The 14,267-nt window shown below is 46.8% G+C and overlaps 7 protein-coding genes across 7 annotated transcripts, besides 9 other annotated features; all 7 read right to left on the reverse strand.

The window, feature by feature from the left end:
- Positions 1-735, reverse strand: Tc00.1047053511355.7 (TFIID-like protein, putative; the record flags this gene model as incomplete). Its single annotated transcript, XM_802793.1, has 1 exon — positions 1-735. A coding segment is annotated over one exon (735 nt), but the record flags the coding sequence as incomplete, so codon positions are not given.
- Positions 1-14,267: a sequence feature (heterozygous, Esmeraldo-like haplotype).
- Positions 822-898: a sequence feature (A-rich).
- Positions 1,081-2,460, reverse strand: Tc00.1047053511355.14 (cation transporter, putative; the record flags this gene model as incomplete). Its single annotated transcript, XM_802791.1, has 1 exon — positions 1,081-2,460. The coding sequence occupies one exon, from the start codon at positions 2,458-2,460 to the stop codon at positions 1,081-1,083; it is 1,380 nt and encodes a 459-aa protein (XP_807884.1).
- Positions 2,532-2,564: a sequence feature (AT_rich).
- Positions 2,734-2,847: a sequence feature (A-rich).
- Positions 3,023-4,492, reverse strand: Tc00.1047053511355.20 (hypothetical protein, conserved; the record flags this gene model as incomplete). The annotated part of the gene is made up of 1 exon (XM_802787.1): positions 3,023-4,492. One exon carries the CDS (start codon positions 4,490-4,492, stop codon positions 3,023-3,025), a length of 1,470 nt encoding a protein of 489 aa, XP_807880.1.
- Positions 4,494-4,528: a microsatellite.
- Positions 4,985-5,058: a sequence feature (CT-rich).
- Positions 5,403-5,813, reverse strand: Tc00.1047053511355.24 (hypothetical protein, conserved; the record flags this gene model as incomplete). The annotated part of the gene is made up of 1 exon (XM_802792.1): positions 5,403-5,813. One exon carries the CDS (start codon positions 5,811-5,813, stop codon positions 5,403-5,405), a length of 411 nt encoding a protein of 136 aa, XP_807885.1.
- Positions 6,326-6,614: a mobile genetic element.
- Tc00.1047053511355.30 (phosphatidic acid phosphatase protein, putative) lies at positions 7,093-8,046 on the reverse strand (the record flags this gene model as incomplete). Its single annotated transcript, XM_802788.1, has 1 exon — positions 7,093-8,046. One exon carries the CDS (start codon positions 8,044-8,046, stop codon positions 7,093-7,095), a length of 954 nt encoding a protein of 317 aa, XP_807881.1.
- Tc00.1047053511355.40 (GUP1, putative) lies at positions 8,901-10,730 on the reverse strand (the record flags this gene model as incomplete). Its single annotated transcript, XM_802789.1, has 1 exon — positions 8,901-10,730. One exon carries the CDS (start codon positions 10,728-10,730, stop codon positions 8,901-8,903), a length of 1,830 nt encoding a protein of 609 aa, XP_807882.1.
- Positions 10,740-10,762: a microsatellite.
- Positions 11,090-11,116: a microsatellite.
- Positions 11,491-13,350, reverse strand: Tc00.1047053511355.50 (glycerol uptake protein, putative; the record flags this gene model as incomplete). Its single annotated transcript, XM_802790.1, has 1 exon — positions 11,491-13,350. One exon carries the CDS (start codon positions 13,348-13,350, stop codon positions 11,491-11,493), a length of 1,860 nt encoding a protein of 619 aa, XP_807883.1.

Consider the following 14,267-nt stretch of genomic DNA (forward strand, 5'->3'; position numbering starts at 1 on the left):
TTCCTCCTGGCTACGGGCTCCAAGTATACTGACTTTACCCGTAACGAACACTGTGCAACTCACCTGCCACTGGTTGTCGTGCGAATTCCCTGCCAGACGAACAATGCATCCACTGAATCTATCGGGTTCATAGCTGCAAAAGATGCCTTCGTGTTGGGCCAGTTCTTCCAGACGGATTGGGTGACCAACATCAAACCGCGCCGTGACAGAACGCACGCGGAATTGGACGGTGGTGATGTCGAGAGAAAGCGCCTTTCGAATGATGCGTGCGGCAAGTTCGGTAGCTTGTTTTGCCTCACCGACACTAGCAGCCCCAATGATAGACATGAAACCGGATGTTCGGACCAGTACTACTGCAGTGGGTTCATGCAGTCGCATCGTCGCCGCGGGGGTTCGGTTGCGCGGGACGAACTCCACATTCCGTGTCGCACAACTCAGGGCGCAAAGATCCACTCCCACACCAAGTTTTGCCTGCGCGATGATACCAACAATCACGGGCATTGTGTCAGGCGCAGCGTTGGGGAAGAGCTCCTGAATGTTAGGCGGTGTTGCGGCTCTTACCTCCTCGCTATTGGTATTGTCATTGTCATCGTTGGGGCGCGATACGTTGTGGGCGGAAGAGAAGAGCGTGTAGTCAAACTCTGCCGCATCGGACGGGTCATTCGCAGCATCCTCAAGAAACTCGTTCTCGTCCAAGTCAAAGTCCCCACCAAAGTTGTCAAAGTCATCATCCATCGTCCTGAATAAGACGAGCACAGGGGAGTTTTACTCTCAGAAGCGGCAGCAGCAGGTGGGGCGCGCGTACATACACACGCAGATGCAAAAAACACACACACAAAAAAAAAAAAAAGGAAGAAAGAAACCAAAACAAATCAAACAAACAAAGAAAGAGAGAAAATCTACATATTACTTGCAAAAACATTCCATGAAGAGACGTCGGCTCACGCGACCACACACATTCAACCACGCATCTACTGTAAAATAACAATTGTTCAAAACCTCGTGGGTCATTCATTCGTAAAAATAGAGAGCTCATCTTTACTCTTTGTTTTCTTTCATTGTTTCCGACACGCCACCTTTTTATCGGTGACACGTCCCGTTTCTTTTTGAACTTTGGGAATTCCCTTCTGAACGGATGACGACCGCAGAAAAAGCGGATGCCACAGTGTTTATATCTTCAATACACTCACCGCACAAACTTTGCTGGGTGATAATTTCCTTCGCTTCCCAACGGCACTTTATGGGCTCCAGACCGTGAAATTCCCGCACCATTTCCAGAGCTTCATGCAAAGATGCCTCTTTATCTTTTTCATAGATGAAAAGTGTCGCGTATGTGTCCCTCACCGCAACGCTCTGCTTGGCAAGGGCAGTGAGTTCTGATGCGACAGCGACGACCGATGACGCCGTCATTTCGGCCTCAACAAGGAGAGTGACATGCAGCGCGTACGAGTGACCATGGCGAATAAGAAATGCGTTAACAAAGGGTGTCTTTTTATATTGCTTCAGTGCATGCCGCACCGAAGCCACCTCGTTGGCGCATTGAAAGTCAAAGAACTCAAGTAGGCTACTGCGCAGTAGACTGTACCCCATGCGGCAGATGCTATAAGAGACACACAGGCCAGCTAACCCGTCAATTCCTGGCATGCCAACACAGTGCCCTCCCACCCCAACAAGTGCCACTGCACCAGACCATGCGTCAGCGCGGTGGTGATACGCATTCGCCACAACAACTCGTGATCCAGCTCGCTCACCTACGCGCTTTGTCCACTGGAATAGGAACTCCTTTGCAATAATAGAGACAATTGACACCAGCACCATTGTCCACAGAATCGTTACTCGACCATCTTCATCAAGTTGCGTGACCTGAAAGTGGGAGTGGCCATGGTGATTCTGCACACCAACAACGTCCGGTTGCTTCTCGCCATCATCTGAATGACTATAATTTTGGTGGACATGTTCATGAGGATAATTTGCGTTATCGTTTCCAGGAATGCGGTGAAGGAACTCCCGCTGGCATTCACCCAATGATTGAAAGAGGAGCGTCAAGCCTCCCAAGAGTAAAGTAAAGGCTACCACAACGGCACCGGCGGTTTCAATTCGACCAATACCAAATGGAAAACGACACCGAGGAAGACGCTTCACTGAAAGCGTAAGCGTAACATACGATATGACATCTGCAAGAAGGTCAACGAGGGCATGAAAACCATCTGCAACCAGCGCCACCGAACCGCCTCTCGTGCCGACCCACATTTTAGTTAGGGAGAAAAAAACATTGGTGGCTCCACCGACGACAGTGACAATCTGGCATTGCTGCAGGTGATTTCCCTTTACTGCAGACTCCAACTGCCGATGGTGGTGACCGTGATCATGGTGGTGATGGTCGCTGCGTTCCCCAACAACGTGGGCTCTGACAGAATTTACTGTGAGGGGAGCGATAAAATTACTAAGCCGCCGCCGCATTTAGTTTAGTTGGATGTTAAAAGTGTCACGTTAGGTCGTGGCAGATACAAGGCAGTTGTCACAACTAAAGGAATAATAATAATAATAAAATTGAAAAAAAAAAAGAAGATAAACAAAGCTACACACGGAAGTTTGCATGCACACGAGATAAAGAGGAAAAAGAAAGGAAGGAAATTAAATGCGCCGTTGTCCCAGAGCGTTTGTCATGCGCAGCAAGAGAGAAAGGGATGAGAAAGGAACGCCATCACCACCAAACAGCAGCGATGTCCCGTTACAAAAAAAAAAAAAAAAACAGAAACATTCAAATCACAGAGGAAATACGGCCAAAATAGGATCAAAAAAACAAAACAGCACACAAAAAAGCGGCAAACACAAACACAAACACAATGTGCTCGGGCAGAGAAATTGTCGGATAATATTACAAAAAAGCATGCGACGTTCGCTTAAAAGAATAACGTAAGCCTCCTCACTCCCATTCGACCTACTCTCTCGCCGCTCATCGCACACCTTTTGGCATCACCTCACCCACCACCACCACCACCTTTCTCCTTTCATGTATTTTTTAAATACCGTCTTCATTGGCTTCAACGACAACACCCACCTCGAACAGAAGGTCGCCACGTTTCAGATGAAACTTCAGTTCCAACCGCAGAATTTCCCAGCAACTATCGAGGTCGGAGTTTGTTCGCGCCTCTTCACCAATAACGGGGAGACTGGAATCATGGTGTGTACTCATTAGACCACTGGGTTTTTTTTTCAGCTGGACGTGCTGTTTGAAGTACAATTCCTTCAAGAGACGGCATCTAGACTGATGTTCCCTAACAAATTCTGTCATGACAGCGTACATCTCTGCCCGTGTCAACACCTCTTGGCCATTTACGGCGACCACAACATCGCCTGGCATCATTCCAGCAGCTTCACCGCCAAAACCGTGGAAGACTTTGACTATACGAACCCCAACGCCCTTCTCATCGCGCAGTTCAACCCCCAGCAAGGGAGGACGAGCGGCCATGGCACAGCGATGTGGCGCATACACCTCAATGGCTTCTAACCGACTTTCCATCTCCTCTATTCGTGTAAAAATCGACCTTGACGTTCGTGGCACAAGCCGGCGAGAGCCAGAGGCAAAAGTATCATGACGTGCGTCAGTTTTACCATCACTGCTGTCCCTTACCCTTATCGCATTTGATGCCACAACAGGTGCGCAGCCTTTGAATGATTGACTAGTTAGCAACTTTGCGTCAATCATGTCGTTTTCCAAATAAGTTTCCTGCAGTGCCGTAAACAACTCGTTTCTCAATGATCCCACTTTTTTGTCGGTATACTGCTTTATTTCAGAGAATTGCTCTACTGGGCAGGAGGAAGAAGCGGCAGCGGCTAAAAGATCCTTCAGCGTTGCGAATTCCCTGTCAACGCGCTCGGAATGTGCCGAGATTCGACGCATCATCCCATCCACAATTTCCTCTAAATGTCGCACTCGTTCACATCCTTCCTCTTTCTGACGGCGTTCTTCAAGTAAACGCTCTTCAATTTCTTTCTGTCGGCGGCGCAACTCAACCACGGCCGTCCGAGTTTCGTGGATAAGCCCATGAAGTTCCTCCAATCGATCCCAAATGATTTTTTCATCCCTTTCACGGGATGCGTGAGGTGAGACAACTTCTGACCGCAATGGGCTTTTCTTCTTCTGCCCCAAGAAGTGAGGCTCCAGCGACGACAATTTCAGCTCATGAATACCTTCCTGACAGCGAGCCGTCACGTCATACAGCGCCTCCGTCTCGGAGGCCAGGCGAGTGACCTCTCGTCGCTGTTTTAAGAGAGCTGCATGGTGGTGTAGATTCGTGTCGACAAGATGTTTGCAACAGGAGAGCAAGACGGAAAAAAGATCCGAATACGGCCCACATGTGTCGAAGGTGTGCTGTTCGAAGAAGTTCTGCAGTTGAGTGAGTGTATTTCCAGTCGTGTTGAGCTCGTCCGCGGTGGTGAGGCTATCCACGGCACCAGTGCTGGGCCTCGACTCCACAGCAAAAAGCATGACGCACACACACACAAACACAAACACACACACACAGCGAGAGAGACACAAATAGAAAACTTGTGCTTAACAGACTCTTCCTTCACTCCCTTTCAAAAATAAAAGAAAACACACACCGACAGACAACACACAATAATTTATGTTTTTAATTCTCTACGCACTCACACACAAAAAAGAGACTTGTTGTTTTGCTTTTGTCTCCACTGGAAAAAAAAAAAAAAAGAAAAGAGGCCAACAGAAGTAAAATAACATTTGAATTATTGGCCAATGGTGCACGGTCTCCCCACCTCCCTCACCCAAATTATATTTTGCTTCACAATGCGTGGAGAAGTCGCCATAAATAAAAATAAACACATAGAAAGATACGGATAGATGGAGAAAACCAGATGTTTCTTGCATTTATCCCTCTGTTCCCTCATGCCTCCTTCGTGGGAAAGTAACCCACCCAACAGGGAAATGGGAAACAATATGTGCTCTAAATTAACTCATGACCCCTTCTTCGCTTCCTCTTCCTCTCTCTCCCTCCCTCACTTTCCTTCCTTATTTTTCACCACCTACCTTTCCCTATGAGGTACAATCCGACTTACAAACGGAAAGGGGGAATAGGCAAGTTCAGGTTTCACCTTCACGGTCATTCACTACCTGCAACTCCATCTTTCATAGAAATCCATTTTCCCACCGTTTTCTTTCCCCCCCTTCTTATTCATCTTGTTTAATGTAACGCCTCCAAGTTCCTCTTCCCCAAAACTATACAAACACCTTTTTATATATCTATATAGGTACCGTTAATTCACCTTTTTTCCCTTTTGTTTCTGTGAGTCAGTGGACGGAATAAGAGGGTAGGAAGAAGGACATGTGTACTTCTCTCTTTCCTTCTCTCTGTGTATTTGTTTGCGTGTCATGTGACACATCATCTCACCACGAACAATGCCCTCCCCCCGCTCCCCTCCCTCACGCCCAAATCAACAGTCGATATGGTGCTTAAGAAAGCATGTTGTAGTTTATTATCTAGTGTGCACACTATGGTCCTCAAAGGCATACACCATAAATTCGCGAGAGAGGTAAGGCAGCCGCGGTGACACGCGATCGATGCCGCGCAAAGGAGCGGATCCTCATCGCCATAAAGCGGCTCCATGACACTCATCAACTGCGGCGCACTCAGCACCGCGGCGACGGAAGAAATATGACCAGCCGCCGAGTGCGACGCCAGCGATGCGAGCGACGGAAGGACGCGTTGTGCCTGCCGATTGCTTTGAATGTGAAGAGGGGCCCACATGTGGCGCGGTACACCGGCGCTGGCAAAGACACGGCGGCCAAACATGCGGCAGTGACTATTAATTTTAATTTTTCAAAATTCCCCCTTTTTCTCTCTTTTTCTGCGTGTGTGTTTTTCTTCGGTAAGGAAAAGCACGCAGCGACACGCTTAGTCTTCTTTTTTAAATGGTGAAATAGGGGCGAAGGAAAAACAAACAACAAAAAAAGAAATAAAACAACAAGGGGGCTCACCTATGAGGAGCAGTCAAAACAAAATGCATCGATCTCGTCAAGGAGCATCAATGCAAATTGGACACAACGTACAATAAAGAACCAAAAAATCACATGTGCTGCAACCACATTGAAGCATCGATGGAAAAGAAGAAAAAAAAAAAGGAAAAAAATGTTCGCCTGGGCTGCCTGTCGGATCCTGAACTGATCTAACGAAGTAAAATAGGACGAAAGAATGGAGAAGGGGGGTGCGGTAGAGAAGCAATGGGTTCGTCACAGCCTCAATGTTCACTCCAACTAATTATATATTTGTATATATTTGGATAGCCACTATAGTGACACGCTGCACTCTATTCGGATTGGAAATATTTATTCCTTGCGAGGTGGCACCATTTAAAGATCCTCCAGCCACAAGACTCCGCCGCAACGTGGGAATCGGAAAGAGGGTGAATGGGACGGCAACAGTAAAAATATATATATTCGTCTTATCGCTATCGGTTCGTTGATTCCTTCCATCGCGGTCCTCCAAAGGATGCATAAGAAAGGAAGGAATCGTACAGAAATGTATTCATCCCATCAAGGCATGTATTAAATTAATTATAAAGCCTTCCACAGAAACACGCATTTCACAAGCCCCCAGTAGTCAAAATGAGCTTCTTGTCTTCTAACTTTTTGCCATCGATGAAATCATTAACGGAGGAGTTACCAGCGGCCGTACCCGCCACTAAAAACTAACGCAACAAATGAATCATTAAGCCGAGGAAAAATAATTTTACGTTGCACCCAAGATATCCGGCCATATGCACAAAAAATCATTCGTTTTCCCTCATCGGTAGAATGGGAGATGCCTGTTAAAAAAACGGTGACTGCTTTTGAAAAGTGAGTTGAGAGAAAAGGAAAGAACAAAAAAAACATGCACACCTGTGTGTATTTCTGTATCCATACCCATTCGCCAAGCAAATGAAAGATACACAGCCACACAAAAAATTATACAAATACATATGCAATGTTCATACGTCGTGTATTTACTTTAGTGTTATAAAAATAATTTCCCTCTGCAATCAGCACTATTCACGTTCTTTTTTCTCCCCTAGAAGGATCGTAAGGAGAATTCGTCAAGCGACTACAACCGATAAAGGACGACCGTTTGAAATCTCCCCTGCGCGCTCCTCTTGCTGCGCTAGCTCTATCACTCTTGCAACACAACGGCCATCCTCCGTTATGTAAAAGGCATTGTAGAAGCACATCAACGCGCTGACGGTACCTATGAGTGCTCCAGCTACAATGTCGTCAAAGTGATGCCAGTAATCTCGCGTCCGGCTCACGGCACACAGGAAGGCAATGGCGAGGGGAGACAGCGAGAGGATCAAACGTAAAAAGCTACCTCCACGTGATGATGGCTGCGTATGCGCAAATAGGAAAAGGGACATAAATGCTAACACCGAAAAAGATGTTGAGCTGTGCCCTGACGGGAACGAGAGACGTCCTTCACGCAGCACACGGTGCTCGACCCCAAGCTTGCAGTAAAATTCCGTGGATGACATATACTTCACATCGATCTTGGCATACGTATTCTCGTCAATTCCCAAACTCCGCAGGCGTTCCAAGTAATCGGGGCGAATACGGCCTGCGTATATCTTGAGCAGATTAACAACCACTAGCTGAGAAATGACTGCCAATGTTTGCGCCTTTAGCCACACCCAAATTGGGCCGCCGAGAGACGTCAGCACCGCGACGTAGAAAATCAATGCCAGGACAAACATCAGCAGGAGTGACCATGCCGGGAAGGCCACATTTGTGACGTACGGGTAGTTGATCGTTGGGTCATTCCAGCTGAATGGGCGGCAGTAGGGGGGAACCACAAATACAAGGATCGAGGAAAAAATAAGTAGAAATAGGCCCAACACAAAATCAAGTAGCTGGTAATTCTTCCAGTACAATACCAAACGATTTATATCCATCCCTACAGAAACCCCCCAAAGAGGACTAAAAGGAACAAAAAAGAGAGAAAAAGACACACACACACACAAAAAAAAAAAAACAACAACAACACGTACACACGCGGACATCTATATGCGCATATCCCTGCACGCTCCACAAAAAACCCGTGAGATGGTTTTATGGCCGCGGCATTTGTAGCCACTGAGGAGCAATACACGAACAGCGGGAAATCCAAGGCATAAACGAATCGCTTTTATAAAAAAACAACAACAACAAAGACTCCTCGGCAACAAAAACAACAAAAAAAACCAACAACAGAAGAAGTCCGGAAAAGTAATAAAGCACAGTTCCGCCAACAGAAATGAACCGCAACAACTTGTTCCGACGCAGTTTCTCTATCAATTCTTTGCGGTTTCAGTGGAGGATAACTCCATCGCCGTATCGTCCGTACAAGCCAGAAAGAACTCCATGCACGACGATTCCCTGGAGTAAAAATAGAAAAAAATATATTACGTTTTCTTTCCTCTTTTCAGTTCCTCGCAATGTTCACATTATTAATATATGCACAGAGCATCCAAATGGGGGAGTCCAGGGCGAGCCCTCGTTATCCCACATTCATTCCATGCTGGCAAGAAGGAAGCGCTGCAAGCGTCTTTGACACCCCTCCCACGCAGGGTAGTGAGGGATGAGTGGGGCGGACTTCCAAAACAAGATGTAAAGATGTCTATTTGCCAAATAACCACTGGGACAGACCATTCCCCCCGCGGGTTTTCAAAAACAAACGGCCATCAATTCCCATCCATTCCGGAGCCCTTTCATTTCATCTTTATACGGCGCTGTTCTCTGCCTCGCTTTTTCCCACGATACCTCTTTCTGTTGCTCCCTCGCCAAGAAGCAAAAAAACAAAAAATAACAACAACAACAACATCGGACTTTATTACCACGAAGGAGCCACGCCGTTTAACTGTTTCCTAAATTCTGCTCACCCACTACCATCCACAGCGACGGCCGACACCAACACCGAAGTCCCATCTCTAGCACTGACAAGACCGTACTTGATGCGTCGTTGTTGCTCCTCGAACTTCTCCTGGTCTCTAGCCTGAATAGCGATACTGGCTGCCAGATAAAAGTAAAACAGCATGAGAAGACGGAAGGAGAGGGGAGACTCCATCAACATTTCCCTCAAGTTTTGTTTTGCTCCGCCAAGTCCAATGCCAAATCCCACAAGATTTACAATGGCTAGCTGCAGCATCATGGCACATGCACCAAGGGTGCGCAGATGCCTCCAGAGCAACGGTCGTCGTGCCATCATCAACGTAAGAGGAGCCCCCTGGCAAAATAAGACATGTGTAAACAAAAGCTCCACAAGAAAAAATATGCAAATAATACCGGCCCAATGTATCAGCCTAAGCTCAATGTCATGCCAAATGGCAATGAAGAAAAAAATCGGGAAGATATTGAGATGCTTCATCCTGTTCCCGCCCATTGGTATGTACATGTAGCGCACAATCCACAGATTAAACGATGCGTGCCAGTCACGCCAAAACTCCTGTATGCTCACAGTATTACTAAAGCACCGGCGCATGTCCTCGGGCACATCGAAGCCATCTAACAACGCTAAAAATCGAAAGAACTTCCATACACAATTGAACTTTAGCCATAAAAAACCAAGCTGGAGGTAGAACAAGATAGCTTTCCGGGGAAAAGAGATGGTGCTGAACAGTGAAGGAGTCATTATTATAGAAGTCAAATAAATGTAGTGCGCTGTTGTGGTGACAACCAAAAAACTAAATAGCGTGCGTAGACCGTAGCGTTGCAGCCCTTTCTCATTAATAGCCCGCGAAGGTTCCTTTAGGTAGGATACGTAAGCATTAAAAGACGAAATAGGGCCCGCGATGTAAAGTGGAGGATAAAAAATGTAACCAAGATAGCTCAACAGATTGTACTCGCGCACATCGAGTGGATACTCTGTGCGGAACTTATAACATCGCAAACCCCCAACTTCCAAACCAAATGGGATGGAGCCACCCCCCTTTTGAGCGTGTGCCTCACGAACCTGTGCACATTCTATACATGTTGCATCGTGTTTCTTAATGACCTTTGCACGTCGCTCTGAACTCTCCACAATGGCTTGATGCAGGTCCGTATTGAACGCTATCATACGAAGCACACTCATATTATAATGCACCGTCCATGGGAGGATTGGGGTCTTCAATTTGTCAAGAAACTGCAGTCCAATCCAGGCAAATTTGTACCCCCCCAAATAGCTGTTAAGAAAAAGTACGGCAACATGTGTTCCCCACATAATTGCCATAAACACCTTGAAGGGTACCCGATTGTGCAGCATATTCACACCGTAGAAGTTCCCAAAAAGGAGGATGACCGTAAATACAAAGCCAGGACCACTGACACCAAAGCCTATGAGCAAACCCGCAATGATGTGGAGCATATACAACGACCACAACTCATTTCCACCTCCAATCTTCCTAAGTCGCCGCGAAACGTGAAGAAAAAGCCCAAAGGCCGGAACAATGATGGGGAGCACCATCGTGAATTGATGCCACTGATCATCCCTGACATCCATGCCCTTTGAGCCCAGCCAGCAGAAGGGTGGCCACGCGGGCGCAAGACCATTCTCAAGCAACTCGCTGTTCCAATACGAGATCCCTCCAATGTCAATCACAATGAAGTACAGAACCGCCAAGCCAAGTGTCAAAGCGCTAAAAAGATACTCAACTGAGTTCTTTTGGAGAAATGCTGGCGCCTTTGCATTTTGGTCCTGATTCCTGGGTCTCTTTCTGGATCCATTCATCGCCCATTAAAGAATAAAAATAAAAATAAAAACGACACTTCTTCCCTCTCGTTTCCTACAAGGCGTATTGTAAACACGATGTACTTCGATGAGGCCTTGTCCCCTCCCTACACCTGCAAAACAACAACACCAATAGTGAAAAGACATCACAATGTTTGTTTCAATGCGCCCCACACGCCCTCTTTTCCCTACTTCAGAGGGGATTTATTCCGCACCCGTAGGCACACACACTCGTCGAACTACTAATAAACAAGGCAATCAATAACGTTAGGGTTCATTTTTTTTTCTTGTGTGTGAGGTCACCATGTGACCATCGTTCATTATTCGACGACCGCTTGGCTCTGCCGTCTGAAATGCATTCTCTTTCTCTCTCTCTCTCTCTCTCTATGTGTGCGTGACAGGAAAAAATAAATAAATAACAGTTCCACCAGTTGCCTGCCAACACGCCTACTCAGAAAGTAAATTAATCAATAGCAAAGAGATTTCGTGTGGACAGGCCATTCTACCACTTGCAAAGCTCCATCGGGCCGCGCGTTCGTAACACAAACCTCCAACAAGAAAAAAAACGCCAGAAAGGAAGAAAAAATCATTATAAGCGCACTGAATACATCGAAATAAATGCTAAGTGACCGCGGGCTAACAAATATAAGCAAACACATGAATGCGCGTCATTGTTTGAAGTCAGTAAAAAAATTCACAAGCCTTGCATTTCAAAGCCCCACGGGTTTCGCTCCTTTTTTTTTGCCCTTTGTTTTTTTTCTTAGGCACCAGCGGAAATTCCGTATCTTTTCTTTAACCGAAGCAATTCTGCTGCTTCCGCATCACGGGTAATAATGCCTGCCGCCGCCGCACAATACAAAAAAACCACAAACGCGACATAAAAGAGAGGGCCGGCCGACAGTAAGCTGTTTGAAATGACATTGTCCATCTGGCGCTCGTTCGATTTGTACGTTGGAGAAGAGAATCCGATTAGGTTTGCCACGATCAAACCAAAAACAGTGAATAAGCCACCAAAGGAGCGGATGAAACGCTGATACTTGGAGCGGCGTAGCCAGGCAAAGCGAGAGGAATGCCACACTGAACCCACAACAAGCTCCAAGACGAAAACGGTCAGGATACACACCGCCCATTTCACCAGATGAAGTTCAACGTCATGCCAAATGGCAATAAAGAAAAAAATCGGGAAGATATTGAAATGCTTCATCCTGTTCCCGCCCATTGGTATGTACATGTAGCGCACAATCCACAGATTAAGGGAGGCGTGCCAGTCACGCCAAAAGTCCTGTACGCTCACAGTGTTAGTAAAGCACCGGCGCATGTCCTCGGGCACATCGAAGCCATCTGACACCGCAGCAAGGCGGCTGAGCTTCCACACCAGGCTGAATTTTAGCCAGAGGAAAGCCAGGCAATAGTAAAGCAGCGACGAGCTCTCGAAAACACTGAGCTCCCAAAAAACTTCTGGGCGCATACGAAAAGCATTCACAAACGTAAAGTGAAGCATAAAAATAAGCGTCAGATATAGGGTGAGAACGCGCAGCGCGTAAAGGGCCATCTGCCTTCGCGGCATGGCGACAGTAGTGCAGTGGCAGTGCGACGCAAAGGCGTTGAAGGACGACATGGGGCCAGCTACATACAGTGGAATATACAACATGTATGCAATGTAACTCAACAGATTGTACTCACGCGGATGGCATGAACTCTCCGTGCGGAACCTGTAACAACGTGTGGTGGGAGAGTTTTCATCGCGGTTGGCTTCCCGCATCTGCGCACACTCCAGGCAGTTTGTATCGTGCTTACGCACCGCCCGCTCCCGCTGCGTCGGACCATCCCTAAACGCTTCATACATGTCCATGTTGAATGCAACCATACGGAGGGTGTACATATTGAAGACGACCGTCCAGCGCAGTTTTCTACTCCACATTGAATCTGATGCGGATTGGAACACCGACATCATCTTTTCGCCACAGAATCTAACGAGAAACAACAGCGTTAGCTGTGACAACCACATGACTGCCATGAACACGCGGTAAGAGACACCAGAACCCACAAAGAAAACAACAAATCCATAGTTCATCAGTGCGAGTGTAAGTGGAACGCAGAATTCCGGTCCATGGAGAAACGCAACAAAGCAAACACCTAAAATGCTTTGGTAAATGTGGAGTGCACGTACCCCTATTCTCGCAAAAAACGCCCAACGAATGACACGAGATCCCATCGCAAAGCAAGTGTACAGCGCAATCAAGAGCCAAAACCATCTGTCGAGGGCTTTCCATTGGGCATCACCCAAACCATTGTAACCAACGGAATTGAATGGCGGCGTTGACAACCATTTCCATCGCGGGGGTTGAACATAATGCCGTCCAATGTGTACCCGCGACGCCTCCGAAACAATAATGAAGCCAGAAAAAATGGCACCTACCAGTAAACTAGCATATAAAATATACTCTAAAGAAAGGCGAGATTTCACAAGATCAGAATTGTTTTGAGCCGGACAGCCATTGGCTTCATTCTCTAACGTCTCCTTCGTCAAAGGCACCAGAGTGGACACCTCCAAGTGGGCATCCGCAACCTGCAAGGGACTACGTCTGAGCATATTAGCGCAATTTTTTTCCTCACTCATTTAAATTTACAAGAAAAGACTTTCGCGAAAAAAAAAAGGCCAAGGTGTTGTATGCCATTTTCATCGGTCACCAAAATTTCGCAGCGGGAAAGGAGCAAAGAAATCAAAAAAAAAAAAAAAAAACAGCTGTCATACACAATTACAAATTCACTTAAACTCACCTTCCCAACACCTCTTTCCCCTATTTCCCAATGTCAAATAAAAACATTTGTATGTGCGAGAGAGGGGCAAGGTAAACAACGGAGAAAGTAAGGAACAGAAAGAGCGTTACTCACCATTTCCTCAAAGCGCCTGTTCTGCCTCCATTTGCTCCTACGGCCCAATTCTTTTCCCATGCGCCGGCGTTAAAACAAATAATGTCTTCTCCAGAAATGGCGAGAAAAAACTATGGGATTGTGAACACAAAACAGCCAGGAATGGCATTAATGGACTGCTATGTGCCAACAGAGCATCTTCGTTGGGCAAAAGGTCCTTAAGAACGCCACCCTGCACAAGTTTAGAGGTCTCCAGAAAAGGTTTCAACGTGGTCCTCATGTTTTCCAGCGACGCCAGTGGCGCGAGCGACGGAAGGACGCGATTTGCCTGCCGATTGCTTTGAATGTGAAGAGGGGCTCACATGTGGCGCGGTACACCGGCGCTGGCAAAGACACGGCGGCCAAACATGCGGCAGTGACTATTAATATATGAGGCAAAAAACTTCCCCACGGTGGCGAAGTACAGGTCAGCCAAAAAACAGAGAAAAAAAGAAATAACAAAAAACAAACAAGCACTTCAATTAAACCCTCTCCTCGGCTCATTCAAAGAGTGCAGCCGCAACACACAATTGGGGATGACAGCCTGGCTCAATGCACTCAACATGCTCGCACACCCCAAAAGGGAATTCACTCCACACTCATGCACACACACAAGAAGTGGCA

The sequence above is a fragment of the Trypanosoma cruzi genome, genomic scaffold (genome assembly GCF_000209065.1).
Source record: "Trypanosoma cruzi strain CL Brener 1047053517099 genomic scaffold, whole genome shotgun sequence".
In the NCBI taxonomy this organism is placed as follows: Eukaryota; Euglenozoa; class Kinetoplastea; order Trypanosomatida; family Trypanosomatidae; genus Trypanosoma; species Trypanosoma cruzi.